The 25,384-nt window shown below is 40.2% G+C and overlaps 1 protein-coding gene and 1 non-coding gene across 4 annotated transcripts in view; both read left to right on the top strand.

Moving 5' to 3' along the window:
- Positions 1 to 20,162, top strand: part of gabrb1 (gamma-aminobutyric acid type A receptor subunit beta1) — a 385,381-nt gene extending 365,219 nt beyond the window's left edge. For all 3 annotated transcript variants that reach the window (XM_069190655.1, XM_069190651.1, XM_069190656.1), the window contains one exon: positions 19,415 to 20,162. In XM_069190655.1, the coding sequence (XP_069046756.1) occupies positions 19,415 to 19,762 (348 nt within the window). In that variant the 3' untranslated portion in view covers positions 19,763 to 20,162. The remainder of the gene's footprint in view (positions 1 to 19,414) is intronic.
- On the top strand, positions 16,882 to 17,045 carry LOC138241412 (U1 spliceosomal RNA). The gene has a single exon (XR_011190641.1). It is a non-coding gene; the product is annotated as a U1 spliceosomal RNA (small nuclear RNA).
- Positions 20,163 to 25,384: the final 5,222 nt, after the last annotated feature.

A 25,384-nucleotide genomic window follows, 5' to 3' on the forward strand; every position in this document is an offset into this window, starting at 1 on the left:
GCTCCAGTAACCAGGATTGTCGTCGCTAGAAATAGTGCTTATAAGCGACTCCACTTCAGACATTTTAGCAGCCATTGTCATTACGTCAGAGAAACGTTAAGAGTATTACTTTTTTTTCCTTTTACTAAAATACAGTATGGAATTTAAACACCCGAGCAGATGGATTTCCAATCAGCACACGTTACACTAAATGCTAGAAAACAGGGGGATTTCTTTGCGCAGTTTTCTGCACACCCGGTATTCGCGTATAGAAGCCGCGGCGCTGTGCTGAACTTGAACTCACAGCAATATCAGTTATTCTGTGCTATTGATTCTCATTTCATTCTAAACTCCGCCCAACCAGGGACGCCATTAAATGTAGTGGTTTGATGGGTTTACTGAGACAATTATTAATTGTAGCAGTAATCACGAGGTTGTTCGTTGGGGCTGTAGATTATGCCGGTTCAGGGACGCCAAATATGTAAGAAAAGTGGCTCTCTGAAGGCACCAGTTCTGTAGGGTTTGGGCATTTACTGAGACAATTATTAATTGTAGCAGTAAATCACAAAGTTGATTCTTTTGATGGCTTTAGAATCCAACCATGCGACATAACTCAAACAACGCGCACACACAGGTACTAATACACGAGGATACATTTATTAATACATAGAATATGCATATAAACCTAACAGATCTTATCGAGAGGGTTATCAGAATACAAAAGATATATATTCAATCAGTTACAAAGAGTTACACATATCAAGAGGACATACGTTCAGTATATCATTCATTAAGACCGTTTCGTAAAGTGAACTTGGTTACAACTTCTACATTAGATAATCAAACAAGTACATAACTCTTAGGAATTAAATTGATATCAACTGGTTGGGATAACAATTGAATTCTCGAGCTGTAATGCATTGAAGTTGAATACTCATCCAATCTTTGGGGATTCAGATCTCCTGCGGGCACAAAGGAACAGTTGCAGGCTGTTGCTGTCCAATCCGCGCTCTCTGGCTCGGTGCCAGGCTGTGCTGTGCGGCTTGCGACGGTGCGCTGCTGATGCTCATTTGTTGGCTTTAACTAGCAAAGTTTGTGCACAGGAGAAAAGATGACTGTGGGTCCCAGCAAGTCAGGAAGAGGACCGGTTCATTCCTGATGAAGAGCTAGTTCTGAATAGTGATTCAGCTGTCCACAGTTCCGACCTGTTCACGAGGCCTGCTGCTGGTTACTCTCTGGCAACTTCCACTCTAGACTCTTAGAACAAAGGAAAGTTCTGGCACTCGGACACACTGGCCATTCCGTGGTTCTCCGGGCTGAGTCTCAGGATGGTAAGGAGGCGCGCTGCGAGAATGTCCTGCCCTTGGGAGCCCTCTGCTCCTGGGCCGTCCTGCCCTTTAGAATCTTACAGAATCTGAATCTGAATCTGAATCTTGTCTGAATCTTGTTGAATCTCTCAGGCTCTCTGTGTTGCCTGTTTTTACCTGGAGGAACTTCAGCTCATTGATTGGCTGAAAGTTCCATGGGCATCAGAGTCCCACGTGGCTTACTCGGCCCTACCAGTCCCTGATTGGTTGATCAAGGTGAGATATGAGTCACTTAGTCCTGACACTTAGGAATGCAATCCAGATGTCCAACTCGCACTCCCTAGACAGATAGGCGCCAATGGGTGACCATTGATCATGATAACCAGGCTTAGCTAAGTGCATCCCCCTTTGGGAGCTGTCCTTGGACCTTAAATCACCTTGCATGAATGGTTTCTCTGTGGCTGCACCACAGAGATGAACAGAGAAATGAGGCCTAATTTGGGAAAGCTCAGAAACACTTAATTCTGCCTTATTATTAAGCCTCGCCGCTACATATCCCCCCTTTTTGAAGGTCACGAGGTCCTGAGGCGTTGTTGCCTTCAAAACAAAACAGAGTTAAGTGATGTCCCTTGCCATTAGAACATTAATCTTAAATGTCTACATTACTCCTCGAGAATTCATACCGGAACCAGCATTGGATACAAACAGGATGAATAACATCTGGAGTATGTATAAACACGGTAGGAGACATTATCTCAGTCTAGGAATTACACATCAGGAAGTTCACTGTCAATATCTGATACCTCTGTGGTAGATATTTGGGGAGAAGTCACTTCCTTTCTTTTGACATGCTACCTTTGACTCATTCGTGCTACCCAGAGTACATCTTGATGTGAGAGTACAGCATTCAGAGTACACTGTCAGTCATGATCCAGCTTCCCGGCAGTAGTGTTACAATAACAACAGCTCCTGTTCCCAGCCCCCCGATAAACCACAACACCTGTGTTGGGTATCTGCTAGGGTGATTTGGAGGTTTGTTCCATTAAAGCAAACTAACTACCTGTACCTCTTCAGGGCTTACTGTTTCTTGGATTTCTATCCAATTGAATAGTGTGGCACCTGAAGGCATCTTAGACCTCAAGTTTGGTCTTATATTGTCTGGTTCCAGACCGTACAGTGTTAAGTTACCATGCTGTACTATGGCCTCCTCGGGAAAACTATTGGTTAGGTAGCTGCATTGTGGTAGCTGTATCATGCCCGTCACAAGTCATAGTGTCAGTTAAATGTGGTGTGCTGACCAGCCATTTACTTCCCACCTGCTCTTCATGGGGTTCATTAACCTCCCTCTGCTCGTTAGTAGCTTTACACCCTTCATTGGTGAATCGTTTAGACACAGCCAATGGATAGCTTTGGTAGCCATACCCATCTCAAGATTTGGAACCGAATCCAATCTTGGATTGCCTTCTGGGTGAGCTATGAGCGATGGGGTTAATGTCACACACTCCTCTACTGAGAAGAGTGGAATCAAGTGGGTTGGGATTTGTGCCGTGGTTAGACTGGCTACAGTGGCACTAAACTCCCTTAACAGGTCTTGTGTCAACATTCTGGCCTGTTGCACACAAGCATAAACCCACTGTATAACACCAACAATCATGTCCACTGTTTGGGGAATAAGATTTAACCCTGTTGCATAGGAAATTGCCTGTAGGGTATTCCCTAAGCTTTCCAACTTTTGCTGCTGTCGATATAGTCTGTCACTACCCTCTGGCATCTCTGACCCCTGCCTTCTTGGGGCAGTCAGGGTGAGAGTGCCAGTAGCACACAAACCTACCAGAAATAGCAAATGCACAACAGTGGTGGCAGCAATCAGTCCTCCCAAAAGTCTTTTCGGGTGGCTGATCCCAGTCATCTCCTTCTGAGTGACTGTTGCCTTTCTAAGCTGGCGCAGCATGTACATGGTGTCTTTCTCAGTATGCCCTGTGGCATCTTGGGCACCAACATCCTGGAAATCTGGGGAGATCTGACGCAGCGGCTGATGCTGCTCCTCCGTTTCCAGGGCATCTGCTTTTTCGATTTGTTCATGCCTGTGCTCTAGGAACCCTGCAGGGGGCGGTGCAGCGGTGGAGCATGCCTGACCCTCGGCTGAGTGGTCATCTGGAGCACCTGAGTGATCTGGGATTGTTATCCCATTCTCACTGTTCAGGTCCACCCTGCACACCTCCTGATTGAGGAATCCCTCTATCGGCATGTTTACAATCGTTCGCTGGGGGTAGGTGTAGGACACCTGCTCGCTCCCCCCTTCCCTCGCTAGGGGTTCAGGGAGCTGCCTCAGCACTGGGATAGCTAGTTCACTGTCTTTGAACTCACTATCACTCACCAGGCCCATGTCAGTGCAGACGGGGATTCTGACACCTCTCTTTGCGATGTCCTGCACTGGCAGGTGGGTGACTTTACCATCCAGCTCCAGTCTGGCTGAACCACTGTTGGTCAGACTCAGACTGACAGACTGAGCTGGTGGCTGTAAGAAAACCGGCTCGGCTTTCATTCCCTGTCCCTTCTGGGGGACTGGGTGTGTTGGCAACCCTGCCGTTGAGGCAGGAACAATCAGGTCAGTCTCACTCACTACCTGGTAGTTGTGAGAAATAATGTTACCTGACTGCAGGTTCCCTGGGTCAAAGCAGAGGGAATCGGCATCTGGGATCAGGTGTGTCCACAGTGCAGTAGTCTCAGCGTCCAGCTGGACCTCCTGTCTAACCTGTGAATGTTGCACCAGGGGCACCTGGCGGTGGCCCTGTGACAGCTGCTCAACCAGATCCTCACTAATAGAGGACCTCTCAGCGCTAAGGGTGAGGGCTACATCACCAACCTGCTCTCCTGCCATCTGGATCCTTTCCACCACTGCAGGGTGGTGGTCCTGACCCCTCTTGGGTGCCAGGGTAAGATCCTTTTCATCGCCAGGTGGGGAGATCTGCTCCTCTTTAGGGATGTAAAAGGGGTGTGCTTTACCTGGTGGATCAGGCGGCTGCTTGGAGCACCGCTCCTGTGGCATGGAGGCTGTTGGGACCTCAGCCGGGACACGACTTCCCTGTACATCCGGGGAACAAGGAAATATTTTTATTTCTTGTCCAGAGGGAACAGAAGGAATCTTCACATAGGCTTCTGTGTTCGGTGGGCACTGTGTGAGCACAGTCTGCCTCTTGGCCCCCCTTTCCTTCTGTACAGAAGGCTTAGGAGCCTTGACCTGTTTCCACACCTTGCCTTTCTGGTGATCCACCAAAGGTTCCTCTCTGAGTCGCATGCCCTTTTCTTTTTCTACCCGTTTGAGCTTGCCGTGTGACATCAAACACCTTTCAACCTCAGTGTCAATCAGTGTCTCACTGGGTAAGACATCTCCCATGGCAGCCTTGAAGTAAAAGCTTCTTGCTTTTCCTCTGCGTTTTACTGCCTGCTCTGTGACTTCAGGGGTGGAGTCAGCACTCGCTTGGGAGTGGCTGAATTCATCCAGGCAGGAACTCTTCCGCTCAATCAGATAGACTGAGGGAGGGAGAGGGGGCGGGTCTCCGCCTCCTCCAGTGGAGAGTATCAGCTCATTCACGCTTCCGGCAGCCTTGGGGAGCGGTTGTCCCTGTCCTAATAAAGCTTGTTCAAGCCTGGCCAGGCGGGCGGCTACTGAATCCTTTTGTTCAGCCTTTTCTAGCCCTTTCCCTCCCCCGGTGTTCTCATGGCACTTAGGACGCTGGGTGCGGTCCTGTGTGAGTGCTTTGGAACGGGGCTTAGCCAGCTCAGGAGCCTGTGCTCCTTCGAGCAGGGGGGAATTAACCCTGCTGGCTCTGACGGCGAACACAGTCGCTTTAGCAGCTTTTTGCTCAGAGCGACTTTGGACATCATACTCCCAGGCTTTCTGCACGAATCTCTTAATATCAGTCATTTTCATGGTCTGTGCATCTGTATGCATTAAGATCATCTTTCTGACTGACGGGTGGAGATTCGCAATGAATAAACCCTTGAAATGTGTGTTCTCTTCGCAACCCTCATCATTTCGCCCTGCAAAATAAGTTCGTCTAAGTCTCTCGTAATATTCGCGAGGGGACTCTGCTCTCTCGTGCTTAATGTTAAAAGCGGCGGCTATCGCGGCAGTTGGGTCAATAAACGCACTGTATTCTTCGATAAGTGCTTGACAAAGCTGCTCAAAGTCATTACAGACTTCTTTCATCTGCCTAGCCATCCACTCATGTACAGCTCTGCTGGTAGTTTTTCTAACCAGAAACACTTTCTCCTGTTCTGTGGCGTTTGGCAGGTACTGCAGGTTATACCTGAGGTCCTGAATATAACTCTCGATATTATTCTCTGACACTGCGGGGTCAAATCTCTCTATGTCCTTCGCTAGCTCTCTCAGAGAATGGAGATTTATTCTACTAGCTTCTCCGCTGACGGAGATATGGAAGAGATCGTGGTCAGACCTGTCGCTGCTAGAGAGAGTGCTTAATAGCGACTCGAATTCAGACCTTTTAGCAACCATCGTTAAACTTAAAGAGTATTACTTTTAAGTACGAAATCACAGTTTTACCACAGAAAACCACAAGATCAAGTATGCAATCAACCTGGTAGATCGCAAAAGATCACAAAACAATCAAGCACTGCTTAAAGAGCAAGGGTAACTTTTTTCCTTTCGGCTTTCAGCACACTGTCTTGTCGTGTATGAAACCCGCGGCGTTTTATATTGAATTATTCCGCTTCGTTGACTCATTTCAGTCTTGCCACGCCCACCCAGGGACGCCAAAATAATGTAGATTATGCCGGTTCAGGGACGCCAAATATGTAAGAAAAGTGGCTCTCTGAAGGCACCAGTTCTGTAGGGTTTGGGCATTTACTGAGACAATTATTAATTGTAGCAGTAAATCACAAAGTTGATTCTTTTGATGGCTTTAGAATCCAACCATGCGACATAACTCAAACAACGCGCACACACAGGTACTAATACACGAGGATACATTTATTAATACATAGAATATGCATATAAACCTAACAGATCTTATCGAGAGGGTTATCAGAATACAAAAGATATATATTCAATCAGTTACAAAGAGTTACACATATCAAGAGGACATACGTTCAGTATATCATTCATTAAGACCGTTTCGTAAAGTGAACTTGGTTACAACTTCTACATTAGATAATCAAACAAGTACATAACTCTTAGGAATTAAATTGATATCAACTGGTTGGGATAACAATTGAATTCTCGAGCTGTAATGCATTGAAGTTGAATACTCATCCAATCTTTGGGGATTCAGATCTCCTGCGGGCACAAAGGAACAGTTGCAGGCTGTTGCTGTCCAATCCGCGCTCTCTGGCTCGGTGCCAGGCTGTGCTGTGCGGCTTGCGACGGTGCGCTGCTGATGCTCATTTGTTGGCTTTAACTAGCAAAGTTTGTGCACAGGAGAAAAGATGACTGTGGGTCCCAGCAAGTCAGGAAGAGGACCGGTTCATTCCTGATGAAGAGCTAGTTCTGAATAGTGATTCAGCTGTCCACAGTTCCGACCTGTTCACGAGGCCTGCTGCTAGTTACTCTCTGGCAACCTCCACTCTAGACTCTTAGAACAAAGGAAAGTTCTGGCACTCGGACACACTGGCCGTTCCGTGGTTATCCGGGCTGAGTCTCAGGATGGTAAGGAGGCGCGCTGCGAGAATGTCCTGCCCTTGGGAGCCCTCTGCTCCTGGGCCGTCCTGCCCTTTAGAATCTTACAGAATCTGAATCTGAATCTGAATCTTGTCTGAATCTTGTTGAATCTCTCAGGCTCTCTGTGTTGCCTGTTTTTACCTGGAGGAACTTCAGCTCATTGATTGGCTGAAAGTTCCATGGGCATCAGAGTCCCACGTGGCTTACTCGGCCCTACCAGTCCCTGATTGGTTGATCAAGGTGAGATATGAGTCACTTAGTCCTGACACTTAGGAATGCAATCCAGATGTCCAACTCGCACTCCCTAGACAGATAGGCGCCAATGGGTGACCATTGATCATGATAGCCAGGCTTAGCTAAGTGCATCCCCCTTTGGGAGCTGTCCTTGGACCTTAAATCACCTTGCATGAATGGTTTCTCTGTGGCTGCACCACAGAGATGAACAGAGAAATGAGGCCTAATTTGGGAAAGCTCAGAAACACTTAATTCTGCCTTATTATTAAGCCTCGCCGCTACAGGGCTTTTAGAAAATCAATCGTCAGAACAACTAACAACGCACACACACGGGTTCAATACACGGGATACATTTATTAATATAACTGTGCACCAAACATATACTAGTCTGCCTGGATACGAGCGGCAGACCTTACGGTGAGGGTTATCAATATACCAGGTATATAATCTCGAAGAGATGCAAACACAAAGAGATACACAACAGAGAATATATGTCAATATTTATCGTTCGGTTACCAAATCGCTACTCAGTGTTATAACCCACTGTTACTCGGAAGTAAATACATTACTCATGAATTAAATTGATAACAACTTGAGGTACAATTGAATTCTCGAGACGCAATGTAGAACATGGGGTTTACTTATCCACTGTGTTTGGATTTGGAATTTCCTGGCACTAACACCAAACCAGCTGACAGGCTCTGTTGCAGCCTCTGTTGCAGCGGTTGTCCAATGGGCGTTGTGACGGCGTCCTCTGGCAACCGGCCAACCAGTCGAGGTGCAGCTCGGAGTAGGACGGGCGGAGGAATCTGACTGCGGCGCGCAGGGCAGTCGTTGCTCCGAGGGGATCTACCAGCAGTCCGGCTGGCTAGTAGAAAGTCTCTATGCACAGAGTGTGACCGCGAGTCCTCACAAGTCACTCTTTTGCCTGGGAAGAAACTGGTTCGTTCCCGGTCCAGCGCTGCTTCTGAATAAGCTATTCAGGTTGTCGACGAGGGTCCAACTGTAGGCTGCCGTTGATCAAGCGGAGCATTCACGTTGGTAGAATTCTGAGTACGTACGGGTTCCTCGGCCTCGCGCTTAGAACAAAGTCCAAGTCCTTTTGCAGACAACAGCAGTTGTCACGTGATTGTCTCTGAGGATGCGCGAAAATGGCCAAGGAGAGCCCAGAACTGAGCTTGCGCTCCCTTTTTGATCAAGACCCAGATGTGTGCTGATTGGTTGAGAGTTTGGCGGGCATTTGAGACCCACGTGGTATTACCACACCCTGCCAGTCCCTGATTGGTTGGTCAAGGTGAGATATAAGTCACTTACTCTTGACACTTAGGAATGCAGTCCAGATGTCCATTCGGCACTCCCTAGACTGATAGGCGCCAATGGATGAACATTGATCATGATAGCCAGGCTCAGTTAATTGCATCCCCGTCTGGGAGCTTGTTTCTTATCACAAGAAAACACTCTTAAATCAGCTTGCATGAATTCTTTCTCTGTGGCTGCACCACAGAGATGGAGGGTGAGATGGGGCCTCTTTTAGGAGCATACCAACGCTTAATTCTGTCTTATTAACAAGCATTGCCGCTACACCATGGTTCCAAGTTATCGATAAGTTTTGTAAGATGACTTTTTTTGTTGGCAACAATCTCAGAGCAAAAGTTACCTCTAGACACTTGGATCAGGGGTTCAAGTCCTGTTGGGTTCCTCTGTTGACAGCAAATGGTGAAGATTGAACAGACAGAAGAAGTGGATGGATTATTCTTACTTTAAATACCTTTCCATCAGCTAATGATAAAACTGCACTCAGAGAGGCATGGTACTTGAATCCTTGAATGATATAAAATTTTCAAATGCAAATATAAAACAAATAGATTTTTTGCAATTCTTCTGTGTAGTCTGATCCATATAAATTCTGTCTGGTTTGAGGGCATTACAGTATTTATGGACAAAACAATAAAACCAAAAGCAATCAAATTCTATGAAACCTAGAAATTGACATTAGAATCAGAATTGGAACACATAAAATTACAACTGTAACGAACAGTTCTTTCCGGGCCCTATGCAGACGACACGATCCGGATTAGTGAGGAAACACTGGGGAAAAAGCCATGCAGGAGTGGGTATTGAGACAGGGGGGCGTGTCCAAGGGGTGCAGGTGTCCACTACGATTCCGGGGCAAACAATCCATGTAAAGTCCAAACAGGGAATCCAAGACAAAAGCGAGAGTCCTTAGCCAGGCGATCCATCCGGGGATTAAACCATGGGAACTGGGTCGGAACCGACGGAGGGAAATCAGGAACTGGAGGTTAAAAACATAACGGAGCCAGACGCAGCAGGATCTGGGCTCTCACAATGCAGGAATAAATGAGGAGCATCGGATAGTGTCTGAGTCTGGCTTTTAAAGTGGAATGGAAATGGAGAACAGGTGCAGATAATGGGGCAGAACAAGGAAGGGCTGGAGCGCCCTTAAGAGGGGGAGTAGCGATCGTGACAACAACACTTCAGAAGGTCATTTATAGCCACAGGATAGTTATAGTTATATATTTGGTGAAAATTATTGTGACCTGCAATGTTAACACTAGGTCTAACAAGTTCCAACACATCCAAAAATGCTAGATGTTTTGTTGGGATTCTGTCTATAGGAGAATTACCTTTCTGCGTGCTCTGAGCTTGTTACAGTGAGACCAGGGTACAGAACTCGAAGTTAGCTAGGAAATTCTAGTTCTTTTATATTAAGAATGAGCATGACCCTTGGCATCTAACAAGGTCATGGTTTTGTCATGGTTTTGTCAGAATAAAATGTATTAATCTGTCCAGGTTTTTAAACTACTCTGATAGAGGGAAATTGTATTAAAGAGCTCAATGAAAAAGAGGCATTGTGCTAAAATATAATAGCTATCTAATGGCTTTGTCTGCTGTTATGAAAGTAATAATTTTAATAGACCAATTAATAGATTAATTAAAAATTATATTATTCATCTTAATATATGGTATTTACTAATTTTCTATAGTTCTAAATTTCCCAATGAAGATGCTACCTCTGAGAAATGTAGCTTATGTTTATGTTTCAATTCTAAGATAAGGCCACAAGATCATTTATGCAGTTTAAATTACAGCAGTGCTGTGTGTCTACTTGAGAATATAAAAAAAGAAATATCTTCTTAGCATGAATAAAGTCGATAACTAACGCATTGATATAATGTTTTTTTTTTAAATGTAAGAGTGTCTGTCAGTTTAAGAAATTAATTAAAACTAAATGTATACTTGATCTGACACAAAATGTTAAGGATCCAGCCATTCCAAAATGCGCAGAGTACACCGCATCAAAACATGATGGGCGTGGTGCATCATACCGCAACATGATAAAAGTATCTGGAAGCACCTTGTAAAACTGCCAGGGGGAGATAATAAAGCTTAACATCCCATGTACAGTACAGCATTTGAACTGTCACCAGAAAACGCCCGGTTTCGAATCACTGCTGAGGACAATCTTTTTCCAATTAAGAATTTAAGTTGTATACTCGTTAGACTTTTAATAATTTTAAAGTATGTATTACAGCATTTTAATCATTAAACATTAAAAGTCAGTATATTTTATAAAAGCAAGATTGCTCAGTTGGACAAAAGTACACAACCTTCCACATTCATCATAAATATTTTAATTATGCATAAATATTTTATGCATCAGTCTTTAACTTGGTAACTTACATGGGTTCTGGTTTTAACGTGCTTGTTCTAACATTATTAAGCTTATATTGTGCACTTCATAAAAAGTTATGACATTTTATCCTTTCCTAAGAATATGTACAGTAGTAAGAACACCACTTGCTGTTACTGTGAAACAATAAACGTTCTTCTTCTTCTTCGCATTTTCCCACTTATGGGGGGTCTGCTTGTTTGCACCAATTTTTCTACTTCGTACAGTCTGCAGCATCTCGGCAGGTGACTTTTGAGAGGCGCATGTTGTCTTTCAGTCAATCCACCCAGCGCGTAAATGATCGTCCACGGGGCCAGCGGCCTTCCACATTCAATTCGAGGGCGGTCTTTGTCATTGATGTGTCATTGCTGCGGAGCACGTGTCCATACCATCGCAGGCACGATTCCCTCATTTTCTCAGTGATTGGGGCGATCTTGAGTGTTTTTCGCACCTCTTAATTCATGACATGGTCTAGTCTTGTCAAGCTGAGGGTCCATTGCAGCATCTTCATTTCCATTGTATGTTCATACAATGTCAAGCCTTGTCAAGCCTGTTCATGTTTCTTTGTTGATGGCCAGCATTCAGTTCCATATAAGGCGACTGGTCTGACCACGGAGCGGTAGACTTTGCGTTTTAGGCGCAAATGGATCTTCTTGTCGCACAGTACTCCAGTGACCTGCCACCATTTCATCCAAGCAGCACTGACTCACGTCTTGACGTCTTGGAGGGTAGTGCAGTCGGAGTTGACACATGAGCCTAGGTACTTGAACTGGGTCACTTTGTTCAGTTGGACCCCACCAGCTGCAATTGTGCCATCAGTTTGATCACCACTTTTCAGATACTCTGTGTTCTTGATGTTACATTTCATCCCGAATTGTTCAAGGCGCATCTTCCACTCCTGTACTTGCTGTTTGAGGCCGTGTCGTGTTTCACTTGCTATCATAACATCATCGGCATACAATAGCATCCATGGATGCCTCGTTTGGATATCTTTGGTCACTGTATCCATGCAAAGTATGAAGAGCAGAGGAGACAAGGCTGAGCCTTGGTGGACACCAACATAGATCGGGAAGGTGTCTGAGGTTCCAGCTGCGCAACGTACTGAACTAGTGGCCTTTTGGTACAGGAGCTTTGTCCAGCTGACATAGGCTTCGGGGACGTAGTGCTGTCGCAGCGCCAGTCAGATGAGATCATGCGGTACCCTGTCGAATGCCTTTTCCAGGTTGAGAAATGCCAAGTGGATCATTTTCCTCTTCTCGTGGTGCCTTTCCATCAGTAGGCGGGCTGCGTGTATGGCGTCTATTGTTCTGCAGTTTTTCACAAAGCTTGGTTTGGCTAGATATCGACGATGGTTCTTAGTCGTGGGTCCAGCACACACTTGAAAATCTTCATTGTATGGCACAGCAGCCAGATCGGCCTGTAATTGGAGCAGTTGTTAACGTCACCTTTGCCTTTCCTAATTGGTACTGTGATGCTGGTTTGCCACGTTTCGGCCTGTTTCGGGTGCCTTTTCCTCGGTGATCTTGTTGAAGAGGTCCGCAACCCATGCTGCTCCTTGTGCTCCAAGGAGTTTCCATACTTCAGTTGAGATGTCATCCAGGCCAGTTGCTTTGCAACTTTTTATCTTGTTGATGGCGGTGGTTACTTCTGCGATTGTGATGGTGGGTACTGGGCTGGAGGTGGAATCGGCTGCTGGTAGTGGAGGATGCGGAAATTCCTTGTTGCATATTTTCTCGAAGTAGTCCTTCCAGCGCCGTAAAACAATAAAAGTTGTACTGATTTAATACAAGTTGATAGTAATATTAATATGGAGTCGTGTAACTAAGCAGCTAAAATATTTTGGAAACATATTTTGGACATTTTGGAAACATTTTGACTTTTGTTTTGTTTTTTAAACCTTGCATTTTTCTTATAGTGGTAATGGAGAACATACTGTACAGTATGTTGAAATCGTATCATGACAGTTAAGACGTGTTACACCTTCAACTAAGCCTATGACTGTTGTTTACTAAATTGAGACGAGGTTGCGTAAATGAAAATTATTCTATACACTGAAGTGTTATAGAGCAGACACATATATCGTCTCATACACTTGTGAAAATGTTCCAATTTTGATGTGATATGGAATATATTATTAATGATATTAATAATGAATGACCTTGGACAGGCTGTAAGCTCAAAGAAATTACCGTAATCCACTTGTAAACGTCTGCATCAGTTTAACTCATTCAACCGTGATTACATGAAAAAATTTTGCCTGCCCTTTTCAGTTACAGCTTAAACTGTTAAGTGGTGTGTTGGTGTAATGGCTTTTGCCTTGCATTCTGGAGGTCTGGGATTCAAACCCAGCTGTCACCATCAGTTTTCTTTTAACATATAAACATTTCTTTGAAAAACTAAAATGCAAATATTAAGGACACTATATTGACGTTTTTGATATTTCTAAACATAACAACATGTTTGAACCCAAGTGATTTTTTAATAACAATGAATAATTTCAAATTGCTTGTATTTTAAAATTGTATTTTGTTCTTTCAGTGATTTATCACTCACTGTTTTCAATTTATAGGGGAGTTACACCCCACTGTTTTTATGTAAGATGTAAGACGTTATGTAGATGTAAGATGGCACCGACAGGGAAGGCAGCCGTCCTGCGAGCTCCCATTCATTCTTGTCTATTTCTTTATTTTTTGTTGTTTTTCATACTGCTAACTGCACATACTGTTTGCTCGGTGATTAGATATGACCGACAAACACTTAGACATAAGATCGAATATTGGTTAAAACACAGTTAAATCTAGACCAATAATTACTGCCAACTATCTGGACTGTGGTGTCTCACCTGTACCTGTACTGGGAAGAAGACGCCATCGTAGGAAGAGGGGTAAACGGGCATGCGTTCTGGTAAGATTGAGGCAGCACAGCAATCATGCCCCGCTCCCGAGTATACTTCTTGCTAATGTTCAGTCACTGTACAATAAACTGGATGAACTGAGAGCAAGGGTTGCTTTCCAACGGGACACCAAGAAATGCAACATGCTGGCGTTTAGTGAAACCTGGCTTGACCCGTCTATTCCAGACTCTGCTGTCTTCCCGGGAGGATTTTCTATTTACCTTCAAGACAGAACAACGGATTTGGGTAAGAGCAAAGGGGGAGGGGTATGCTTCATGGTAAACAATTCCTGGTGCACAGACGTGAATATTATTTCAACATCATGCTCTACACATCTTGAAAATTGACAATAAAATGTCGCCCTTTCTATCGAGGGAGCTCACATCAGTAGTTCTCACAGTGGTGTATATTCTGCCTCAGGCAAATTTCACAAAGGCACTGGATGAACTACACTGTCACCTTAACAGACACGAGAATACACATCCTGAGGGAGCATTCATCATAGCGGGTGATTTCAACAGTGCAAACTTGAAGAAAACAATGTATAATCTACATCAACACATCGACTGCCCGATGCGTAAAACAAATACGTTGGACAATGTTTACACTCCCTTCTGGGATGGTTACAAAACCCTCCCCGGACTTCCTTTCAGCAGATCCAATCATGCCTCTATTCTGCTACTTACCGTTTACAAGTAGAAGCTTAAACAGGAGAGGCCAGCGTTAAGAATCATTCATCGTTGGTTGGATGAATCGGATTTTATATTAAATCAATGTTTTGCTACCACTGATTGGCAGATGTTCCGCGAAGGTGCTGGAAATAATATCAATCTGTATATGGACTATGTTACTGGCTACATCAGTAAATGCATTGAAGATGTGGTTCCCAGGATTACTGTTCCCACATATCCAAATCAGAAACCACGGGTAAATGGCGAGATACGTGCCAAACTTAAAGCTAAGACAGTTGCTTTCAATTCTGGTGATAGGGATAAATACAAAAAATCCCGATACGACCTCAGGAAAGCTATCAAAATAGCTAAATACAACTACAGAGTAAAATTTGAGTCATATTATCATGGCTGCAACACATGGAACATGAGGAGTGGTATGCACACCATTACAGACTAAAAAACGCAACCCAGCTATATTGCACAACAGTCTGCTTCTCTTCCTGATGAGCTAAATTCATTCTATGCTCGGTTTGAGGTCAGTAACGCAGATCCAGTCAGGAAGATTCCAGAAATCCAAGACGGAAACCCACTGATCATATCCAGAGCAGATGTGTATAAAGTTTTTAAATAGACCGATCCACGCAAGGATCCCTGATGCTATCCCTGGCCATGTTCTGAAGGCATGCGCAGGCCAGCAGGCAGATTACAGCTCAGATTTCAATATCATAGTGTCCTCAAGCCTTGTCATCAAGCTCCAGGACTTGGGACTTAACTTGGGACTTAACACCTCCATCTGTAATTGTGTCCTGGACTTCTTGATGGAACGTCCGCAGGTGGTGAGGGTGGGCACCAACATATCCTCTACCCTGACTCTAAACACTGGATCCCCCCAAGGCTGTGTACTTAGCCCTGTCCTCTACTCCTTATTTACCCATGATTGCCAGGCATAACTCAAACTCCATCATTAAGTTTGCAGACGAAACAACAGTCATCGGCCTGATCACAGATGGTGAAGAGTCTGCGTACAGGGAGGAATTTGAAACCCTGGCAGCATGGTGCCAGGAGAACAATCTCTCTCTGAGCATCAGTAAGACTAAGGAGATGATTGTGGACTATAGGAAACACCAGGGAGGAGATCACACACCTATCTATATCAATGGAACTGCAGTGGAGAGGGTCAGCAGTTTTAAGCTGCTGGGAGTTAACATCTCAGAGGACTTAACCTGGACCCACCACACCAACACCATGGTCAAAACAGCACAGCAGCACCTATTCTTTCTCTGCAGGCTAAAGAAGTTCAGCATGCCGTCACATATCCAGGCCAGCTTCTACAGGTGCCCTATTGAGAGCATCCTGACTTGTTGCATCACTGCCTGGTTTGGGAGCTGCTCTGCCCGGGATCGTAAAGTACTACAGAGGGTGGTGAAGTCAGCACAGCTCATTACCGGCTGTGAGCTACAAAACTTCCAGGATATCTACTCAGCTAGATGTCTTAAGAAGGCCAGGTCCATTCTCAAGGACCCCAGTCACCCCAGTTACAGACTGTTTTCTCCCCTACCGTCTGGTAAATGGTACCGAAGCATTCAGTCAAATTCCAACAGATTACGAAACAGCTTCTACCTCCAGGATATAAGACTACTATACAGCCAACCTGCAGCTCCTTTAGCAAATCACCCGTAATGGCTACATGGACATACAGTTGTCACTGTATTCAGCATACTGCACTACTTGGACATAATATATTGCATACATCATGGACACATAGCAGCAGTATTTATATTGAGTTTTATTCAATTTCTATTTCTCTTTGACACTTTCTTTAGTCATAGAGGTGGGAAGGCGCCGACCTCTTCTCTGACTGAACTCAGTGGGTGGTGCGCTGTTTTCTCAATCACCTGCTAATTTGTTTCACACCACAGGAAGACAGGAAAAAGTAATTGTACTGTATCTGTACGAAATGCGTGTTGCGTTTACGAAATTAAAGTGTTTAAGATGTTTAATTAAAAAGTTTTAAAAAACTTACAGCTTACACAAAGATTCTAAGATGATTTTGTGTTTTTTAACTAAACCCATTTTTATGGGTTTTAAAACCATGCAATATCTATTTGAGGCACATATGTTATTGTTTCCTATTTTTGATTTTCTTAAAATTTAAAAAATCAGTTACCTATCAGGCCGCACAATATTATGTTACATTTTTTAGGTTTTAGAGACACTTCAGAAGACTCCAACTGATGCATAAAAAATACAGCATAGTGCCTTCTCGCGTTATGAAGTCACTTGCACCTGGGATCTGCTTTATTCAAACTAAAGTTTCTAAAAATGCAACCAGGTACTAATTATTGTTTAAATAAAAGCTGTGAAATTTTTCACAAATCGCGATCTTTAAAACTGTAGGTTGCAGGCTCTGTGTCATTTTTGTCCTACTTACCTGGCAGGGGCAACACCATGATCACGCAGGTGGTTTGCCCGGGGCGAGGCGCAGCCACTGCACTCTGGCTGTGCTGACCCCTGCGAGTTCCCCTACTGTGGGAATCTCGACTGCACAATTTCTGCTCCAGGGGGACTGCGTCCGTGCTCTCTTTTCATCAATTTGGGATCAATAAAGTCTATTTCTCTATTTGTTCACAAAGTTATTGACATTCTGAAACATCATGTCTCATAAATAGGTATTTTAATAACCAAAGCTTATGAAAAATAAAAAAATGACTTTGAAAAAGATACAAGCTTGAAATTATTTTTATTGAATTAATACAGTTAATAATGGCCAGACACATTATTATAGTTTCAGCGGTATTTTTAATACCACTTTGTTATTCTTGATTCTAATTACAATATATATGATTTTGCTTTAAGGTTTGAGGTGTCGGTTTAATTACCCCACTGAGTAAAATGTTTTGAATTCAATCGGTTGAACAGCTGGCAGTATTCACGTTTGCTAATTCACAATTTTATTTCATTATTAATATAAATTAACATTGAATGTGTTATAATATATATTAAAAAAACATTCATATAGTGTACATAATACTTCATCATGCGTGAATGTGTCAAATTAAAAATAAAACATGTTTACAAAACAGAAAGTAGATTACAATAATACTACCAGCTATATAAAGACATATTTTTAGATAATTCAATTAATATAGTTATTAATTTCTTTAGATAAGAAATTCCTTATTATATTCTTTATTTAGCAGATTCTAAAATGTATGAGGCTTTTTACTGCAATAACAAGCACAGGTATTCATATAAAAGGTTAAAACATGGAATACAGAGGCAGTTTCAGAAATTAAACAGAGGTCTGGAACCCATTACACCAACGCACTGCTTGACAACTAAAGCTATAACTGAACAGGGCAGTCAAAAAATTTCCTAGCAATCATGAGTCAAATAGATACAGATGTTTACAAAGAAAGTGTACTACTGTGATAATTTGAGCTATATGTATATAATTATATCGTTATTAATTTCTTTAGATGCACGATTCCATTATTATATTATATTATATTATATTATATTATATTATATTATATTATATTACCTATTAATCAGACTCTAAAAAGTATGTGTTTCTTTTACTGTGATAACGAGCGCAAGTATTCATAGAAAAAGTTATCACTTAACTCACTTAACTTTGAACGTGTTGTGATATTTAGACAGACCAACAAATTCAATATAGTGTGGATAATATTTACTATTTTAGTTTTTCAAATTCATATTTATTTGTTTAAGAAAATGCATGATGAGAGCTAGGTTCAAAGCCCCTAGCTCTTCATCAATGTGCCGCTGAACATTTTAAGCTATAACTGAACAGGGCAGTCAAAAAGTTCCCAAGTAATGGCGGGTGAATGATTCAATTGATGCAGATGTTTACAAAGAAAGTGTGCTGCTGTGATAATTTGAGATACTGTATATGAATATAATTATATAGTTATTAATTTCTTTAGATACGCAATTCCATATTATATTCCCTATGAATCCAATTCTAAAAAGTATGCGTTAGTTTTACTGCAATAACAAGTGCAAATATACATAGAAAAGGTTAAAACATTATAACTTTTTATGACGTATATAAACTTAATTTAGTCAAAAGGAGCATGTAAAAACCTTTCCAAAATAACCCCAGTACGTAACTAAATGAAAGGCTTTGATGCTTAAAATGTTTAGGAGGAAAGTGGAATATTGGTGTGTATTTTTTTATTTAAACTACCAATACCAGCCATATACAGTTTACATAATATGTTTATGTTCCCAAATTAATATAGTTTATGACCTTCAGATGCGTTATGCTCCTCTTTTTTTATACTGAGCTACAAAAATTTCCCTTTAGTTGTAAAATTCCATATTAATATTCAATATTAAGCAGATTAAAACATACACAGTAAAGACATTAAATGAAGCAATCATTTCACTAACATCAAATGCACCACGAGTGCCCCTGTCAGTCATTTTGGCCATTTTGCTGCGGAGAATGTGGTGAACTGTTCACGTGGTGAACTGTAGATAATTCTAAGCGGTACAGGGTTGTACCATGCATTTTGAATGGCTGCATCTGTAAATGTTAATGTGCCTGTTCTGTTAGCACGATTTTTTACTATTTAATGATCCCTGATATAGATTTAGAAGGTGTTGATGCAGTACAACACTCTAGTAACTAAGGCTTCAATCGAGTGTTTTAAGTAAGAAATATCTGTAGCATTTTCACCTCAGCAAATTAAAAAAAAAATGAATGTCCTTGTTGCTAGAGGAACAGCTTGTTAAAAATGAAGTGATCGAACTTACATGTAACAGTTTTTTTTTCCTATGAGAAAAGCAAGTGGTGTAGTTTCTGCTCATTCTCCAATGAAGACTTGCAATGAAGGTTATGCTTTGGAAACTATATAAGAAACCAGATGAGGACCATTAGCCTAATCATTTGTGACTGATTGCACTTCTGTCACTTCTCTTTCACAGGTGGATGCCCATGGAAATATTCTACTTACCACCCTCGAAATTAGAAATGAGGTCAGTGGCTCAGAAGTGTTGACAGGCCTTAATGACCCGCGAGCCACAATGTTTTCCTATGACAGTGCCAGCATCCAGTACAGGAAACCAATAACAAGTCGGGATATCTATGGAAGAAGTGCTGCTGAGAGACATATGGTGCACAAGAAGGGGCGCTTACGGAGGAGGGCGTCTCAGCTGAAAATTAAGATACCTGACTTGACTGACGTTAATGCCATAGACAAATGGTCCAGGGTTATTTTCCCTATCACATTTACTTTTTTTAATGTTGTGTACTGGCTTTATTATGTCCATTAGTGTGGTTACATTATTCACTTCAACTACAGTAGATGTTTTAGTTTTTCAGATGGTTTCATTTATGTATGGTCCCTAAAGGATTGCAGTAATTAAATTAAATTGCTAAGTCGAGGTAAGGTATTCAGTCACTACTTTCTCTGTATGTGTACACAGTAGGTATCAGCTGAAGATGGAGGATGTGAAATAATTGTTTTTATTATTGACACTACTTTGAATATATACATTTAGAAACAACACTCACATAATTCCTATAGCATTTGCTTCCAATAGTATCCTCCCATATAAAATAGTATAGTGTTATGTAGTACTGCTAAATGTATAGACTCTTGTCTTCTCTTGTGAATCTTGTGTTACACCAAAACACTACAGAATACTCTAATATTTTGTATGGGAAGCTATATTTTCACATTTAATGTTCATGTTTTTGCATTGAATTAAATATTTTATTTTAATATATAGTTTTAGTTAAAATATTATTATTATTATTATTATTATTATTATTATTATTATTATTATTATTATTATTATTATTATTATAAAATGAAAGGACTATGAATCTGAGGCTCAGCTTTCTGTCAGCATATTGTGGGTAAGTTGCCTGCTTCATTTAATATGGCATGGACCATTTGCCCATAGGGAAAATAAGAGCCTTAGTGTTTTGTGTAACCAATGTCCTGTGAACAGACAATCCTAGTTAATTTTAGATTTAGCCTCATCTTAAGCAAGGCCTGCTTTTTACAAGGCTATTATGTATAATATGATAAAACAGCTTTGTGTTCATTTTATAGGCTAGATGCATGTGACTATACATCCTTTTTAAATTGAAATATTGAGCCTGCAGTTTGTTTTTATATTTTCTCAGTCCAAAGCTTGTGTGATTAGCAAGGTTCATTTCAGGAGCCTAATTTGCATAATAATAATGGGCTTTTGTGTTTTCAAATCTCAAGTTAATAGTACTATTTAGATGTAGATAGAATAATATTAATTTGAGTCTTCTGATATCAAATGAAATCTGTGAAAGTTGTATATTTCCTTACATATATGAGCATATGTAATTTTCTTTAAAGGAAATCAGGTATAGACTGATTTGAGACTTCATATATTAAAAACCTTGTATTAATCCTTTTAGTACATACTTGTTTGAAATGGATCCCTCTTAAATCAATTCACTTTAAAAGAGGAATCAGCAATGTAGAAGCTCATGATTTATTGTGATATTCTTTGGGCAAAAGTTCAACAAGCCACTAAAGCTTCTTGCTATCCATTAATCTTTTGAAATTCAGGACTAGACACCCTAATGCTTGTATGTGATTTTTTATCATTAAGGCTGGATTTCTTACAGATGGAAATACCTCAAGATGTCCTCTTTGTCTTATAATATATGACTAGGTTGTGGCTACAATTTTAAAATTCAATCAAAAGCATTATACCACTGTTATTGTATTGATTAGCTGCATATCTTTCATTTAAACTTCTATTTGTTTTAATTTATGTAGTCCTCTTGTAAATGATGGGATACCATGGACATTAGTGTATGTGTTATCAGGGTTTGCATAAAATAAACAACAGGAGAAAAAATAATTTCACTGGACACATGAACTGCCAGCTCTCTTTCTCATGGCTGAATATTGTGCCTTTAATCAAGAGTCTAAATATTTTCACAGGGTTAATCTTCTAGCTGCTGGTATGTAGAATTTCAAAGGATACACTTATAATTTTATAAAGGTATAATAGAAAAAAGGTACCATTTCACAACTTTTACGCTCTATACAGTAGTTATCAGACATTCCAGTATTATGGTGACAATCTGTAAATATGATGACAATAACAACACAAAAGAGATCTCTGCAGGTTTGTTTTCAACCAGAAAGCATTTAAGAGAAAATTCTATGGAACTACATGTTCTTCCTTCTGCATTGAAGAGACTTCAACTAAATAAAGCCTTTAAGTGGATGAAAATATAATTTGCCATGACATTAACGTCAGTGGGTTATATTTGCAGGTTTGCTTTTACAACACATAAAAGGGACTATTTGGAGGCTTATCTAATTTTATTCTCTCTGTTAATCTGCTGTAAAGATGCACCTCTGTTTCTTTTGTATTTATCCATAAGTGTGGGTATGTGTACACACATGTATACACTAAGACTATTTTGTGTGAAGCATAAATGTGGTCCAAAAAATGATATACTGTACAGTACAAAGCCAATCAAAGATTTCAGGAAACTGCTTCTGTAACTTATTGAATGTAATAGAGGTGTCTCAGATATTCATTACAAAAACGTCTTCTGAGAGACTACAGTGTTGAAGACTACAAAGAATGTTTACATTTGCCAAACATATTGTAAAAAATCTTTAAATATACATAAATATTTTATCTATATTTGTTGTCCTGGTACCATATATTTGATCACCTGTTTTAGCTGTTTAAGTGAGATTTAAATTAATTGATGGCTATTAATTTTGTACTGCAATTCTGATGTTGAATTTGAATTTGTACTATTATAGCCTTTTTATTTTATTCTTTAAAAGTGACTCTACACCTAGAGGTATTGCTTTCACAGAATAATTAATACCATTATTATATAATAATTTCCTAATCCACACCACACCAACTCATCAAGCCAGAGTTTATTTCGGGTTCCAAGACACGGAACCTAATATTTGTCTTTCTAATATTTGACCAGTGTCTGGTTAGGACACTGATCAATGACAGGAATTAGCAAACTCAACAATTACTATTATTTGTATTATTTAAGAATATAAGGACATAACTAAATTGCTAATGAGAAATGGTCATTCTGCTCATCTAGATCTTCAATTTTAGAAAAGCTCTTTTAATTTCTAACAAAAAATGCAAAATGCTATATTTCTATAAATCTATAAATCAGAAAGGAGAAAAAGAATGTTTAATTGTATTCATTTTCCAATTTTATTAAATATGTGTATGTAATGGTATAGTCACTTTAAGGTGGATGGGTATGGAAGAAGTGACATTATATTTCTGTATCCATATAATTACTAATACTAATTACTAATGTACTGCATTATTTATTTTTTACTGTGATTGTTATTATTTGGATTTCTAATATGAGTAATGTAAGGGAGAGTCGTCTCCTATCATTTCAATATTTGCCACTTCATGCGGTACTTTTCAAAATCTTCTTACTTAGTAAAAATCATCAGGTTTAAAGTTAAAAGCAAGAGAATCAATGCAGCTGTATTTTTTAAATACTGTACATATTTTACAGAACAAAAGTCATATCATAAAATGTTTGCTGCAGTTCTTTATATTTTGTATTTGTGTTCAAACATCTGTAAATAAAATATATATATATAAGAACTTTGTTATAGCACTGTTCTAACCAAATTTAATTTTTTACTTAACTTGTTTCTTTGAACATATGTACTTGCAGTTCTAAAGGTATTATGTTATATTTTTGTGTGAAAAGCATTGCCGTCATTGCTGGTACGGATTATTGCTCAAACCTTTTCACTTTGCGATCTGAAACCAGGTTTCAAGAATTATGAGGTTATGAGGTTATGAGTAATATCTTCAGTTTAAAAAAATCAGACAATAAAAATGTCAGACCTTCTTTTAAACTTCAATAGTACTATATAATGCTACAATCTATGTACAGATATATTAAAAGTGACCTGCATCCTTAAAGATCTTCTCGTATTTTTCTACATTGACTTTGAAATGGTGTTATTAAACAAATGTTAAGGAGGTCAAATTCCAGTCTCACACTTCTGTTCTCCTACATACTTGCTGCCCATAATCCCACAAGCACCCCTCCTTCCTCCTCAGCTGCACCATTGCAGCAACCTGGCTCATTCCTTAACTCAGGCAAGTTATTGCCAAACAGTACAATATTAAGGTTACTATCCCTTTATATTCATTGTCCCTGTAAGTCTTAATTATTAAGTGACCAAACTATTGAAAAATACATATAACAAATCATATACCATTATGGGGTCTGTTATGAAAAAATGAAAGCAGGATTTGACACACATTTAAACACATGATTTTAATTAATACCTTAATTATTCTTATAGAACTAGGAGTTCACTTTCTTTTTCACATCTTGTACTTTAGTGGACTAAGTCCATTTTGTTTAATTCATACATCATTTTGTTTCAAGAAACATGGTATTAGTTATTTTAAACTCTATTGTATATTTACATACAAATGGTCAGGAAAGCTATTACAGTAAAACTATGAAATTTCCAGGATTATCTTTGGGGTTCACAAACTTTGTCTCGACACTGTACTGGTATTAAGACATTAATTTAACATCACAGCATCATTCAAATAATATACTGACAAGCTGTCTTTTTATTGTGTCAATTGTAAACCAACAGCACAAATAGCAGAGCTAATGTACAGTAGCTACCATTGACCACATATGTTGTTGTGTGGCAAAAGAAAGATAGGGCTCACAAAACTCCCATCTGTCCAACCTCAGCAGCACTCATTCAATTCTTACTTGCTTGTTAATGATTGTCGGTCATGGATGGCTGATGACGAATCCTGTTTCAAACCACCTTTGGATGTTCGGCCATATTCTGCAAACATCTTTGCCAACTGAGCTAATCAATTGACCCTCCTTTAGTTTTCTGGTACTATTTTAAATACAAAATAAATTAGAAAAATAATTTGTTTTCTTTTCACTGGACCTACACAGTAATTTTAAATACATTAAACACTTCCAAAGCTCTCATTTAGTCACAGGAAATTAAAGAGCTGGGCAAGTTTCCAGCTCCTCTGTAATCCAGCAAACATTGAGATGAAAAACATTATCAGAGAAAAAGAATGGAAAGTGTTTCTGGAACAAAATGAATATTTAAGCATTATAAAACACAATAAAAATAAAATTATTTCATGGTATAAACTGAATATAAACAAACACTTATTCACAGTCAATTACTGGAAGAATTATTACCACGAACTGTTCCATGATTGTAGAAGATAATGCCACTTAAAACCCTTTCTTTAAAATAAATAATTTAAAATATTTCTGCTTTCCTCAACACATCTGTATAACAAATTTGTCTGAGACTTGCAAACTCCACATCAAGTTTCAGTGTTTAAATGTAGTTAAATAAGATTCATTTACAAAATTTTAAGATGCAGTGTAAAATATTGGTTGTAACTGAAAGTTGTGGGTTCAAATTCCATTTATAGATATAATTGCTGTTTTACCCTTGAGCAATGTGTATAAATGGTTGTGAAAATTTCTTTAGATAAAAGGATCATCCAAATCAACTAATAGTCATCTGTGATTCTTTAATAATAATAATAATAATAATAATTACTTACACTTATATAGTGCTTTTTCTGGACACTCCACTCAAAGAGCTTTACAGGTAATGGGGACTCCCCTCCACCACCACCAATGTGCAGCATCTACCTGGATGATGCGACGGCAGCCATAGTGCGCCAGAACGCTCACCACACATCAGCTATCAGTGTGGAGGAGAGCAGAGTAATGAAGCCAATTCACAGAGGGGGATTGTTAGGAGGCCATGATTGATAAAGGCCGATGGGGAAATTTGGCCAGGATGCCGGGGTACACCCCTACTCTTTTCGAGAAACACCCTGGGATTTTTAATGACCACA

This window comes from Lepisosteus oculatus, chromosome 1, assembly GCF_040954835.1.
Source record: "Lepisosteus oculatus isolate fLepOcu1 chromosome 1, fLepOcu1.hap2, whole genome shotgun sequence".
Taxonomy (NCBI): domain Eukaryota; kingdom Metazoa; phylum Chordata; class Actinopteri; order Semionotiformes; family Lepisosteidae; genus Lepisosteus; species Lepisosteus oculatus.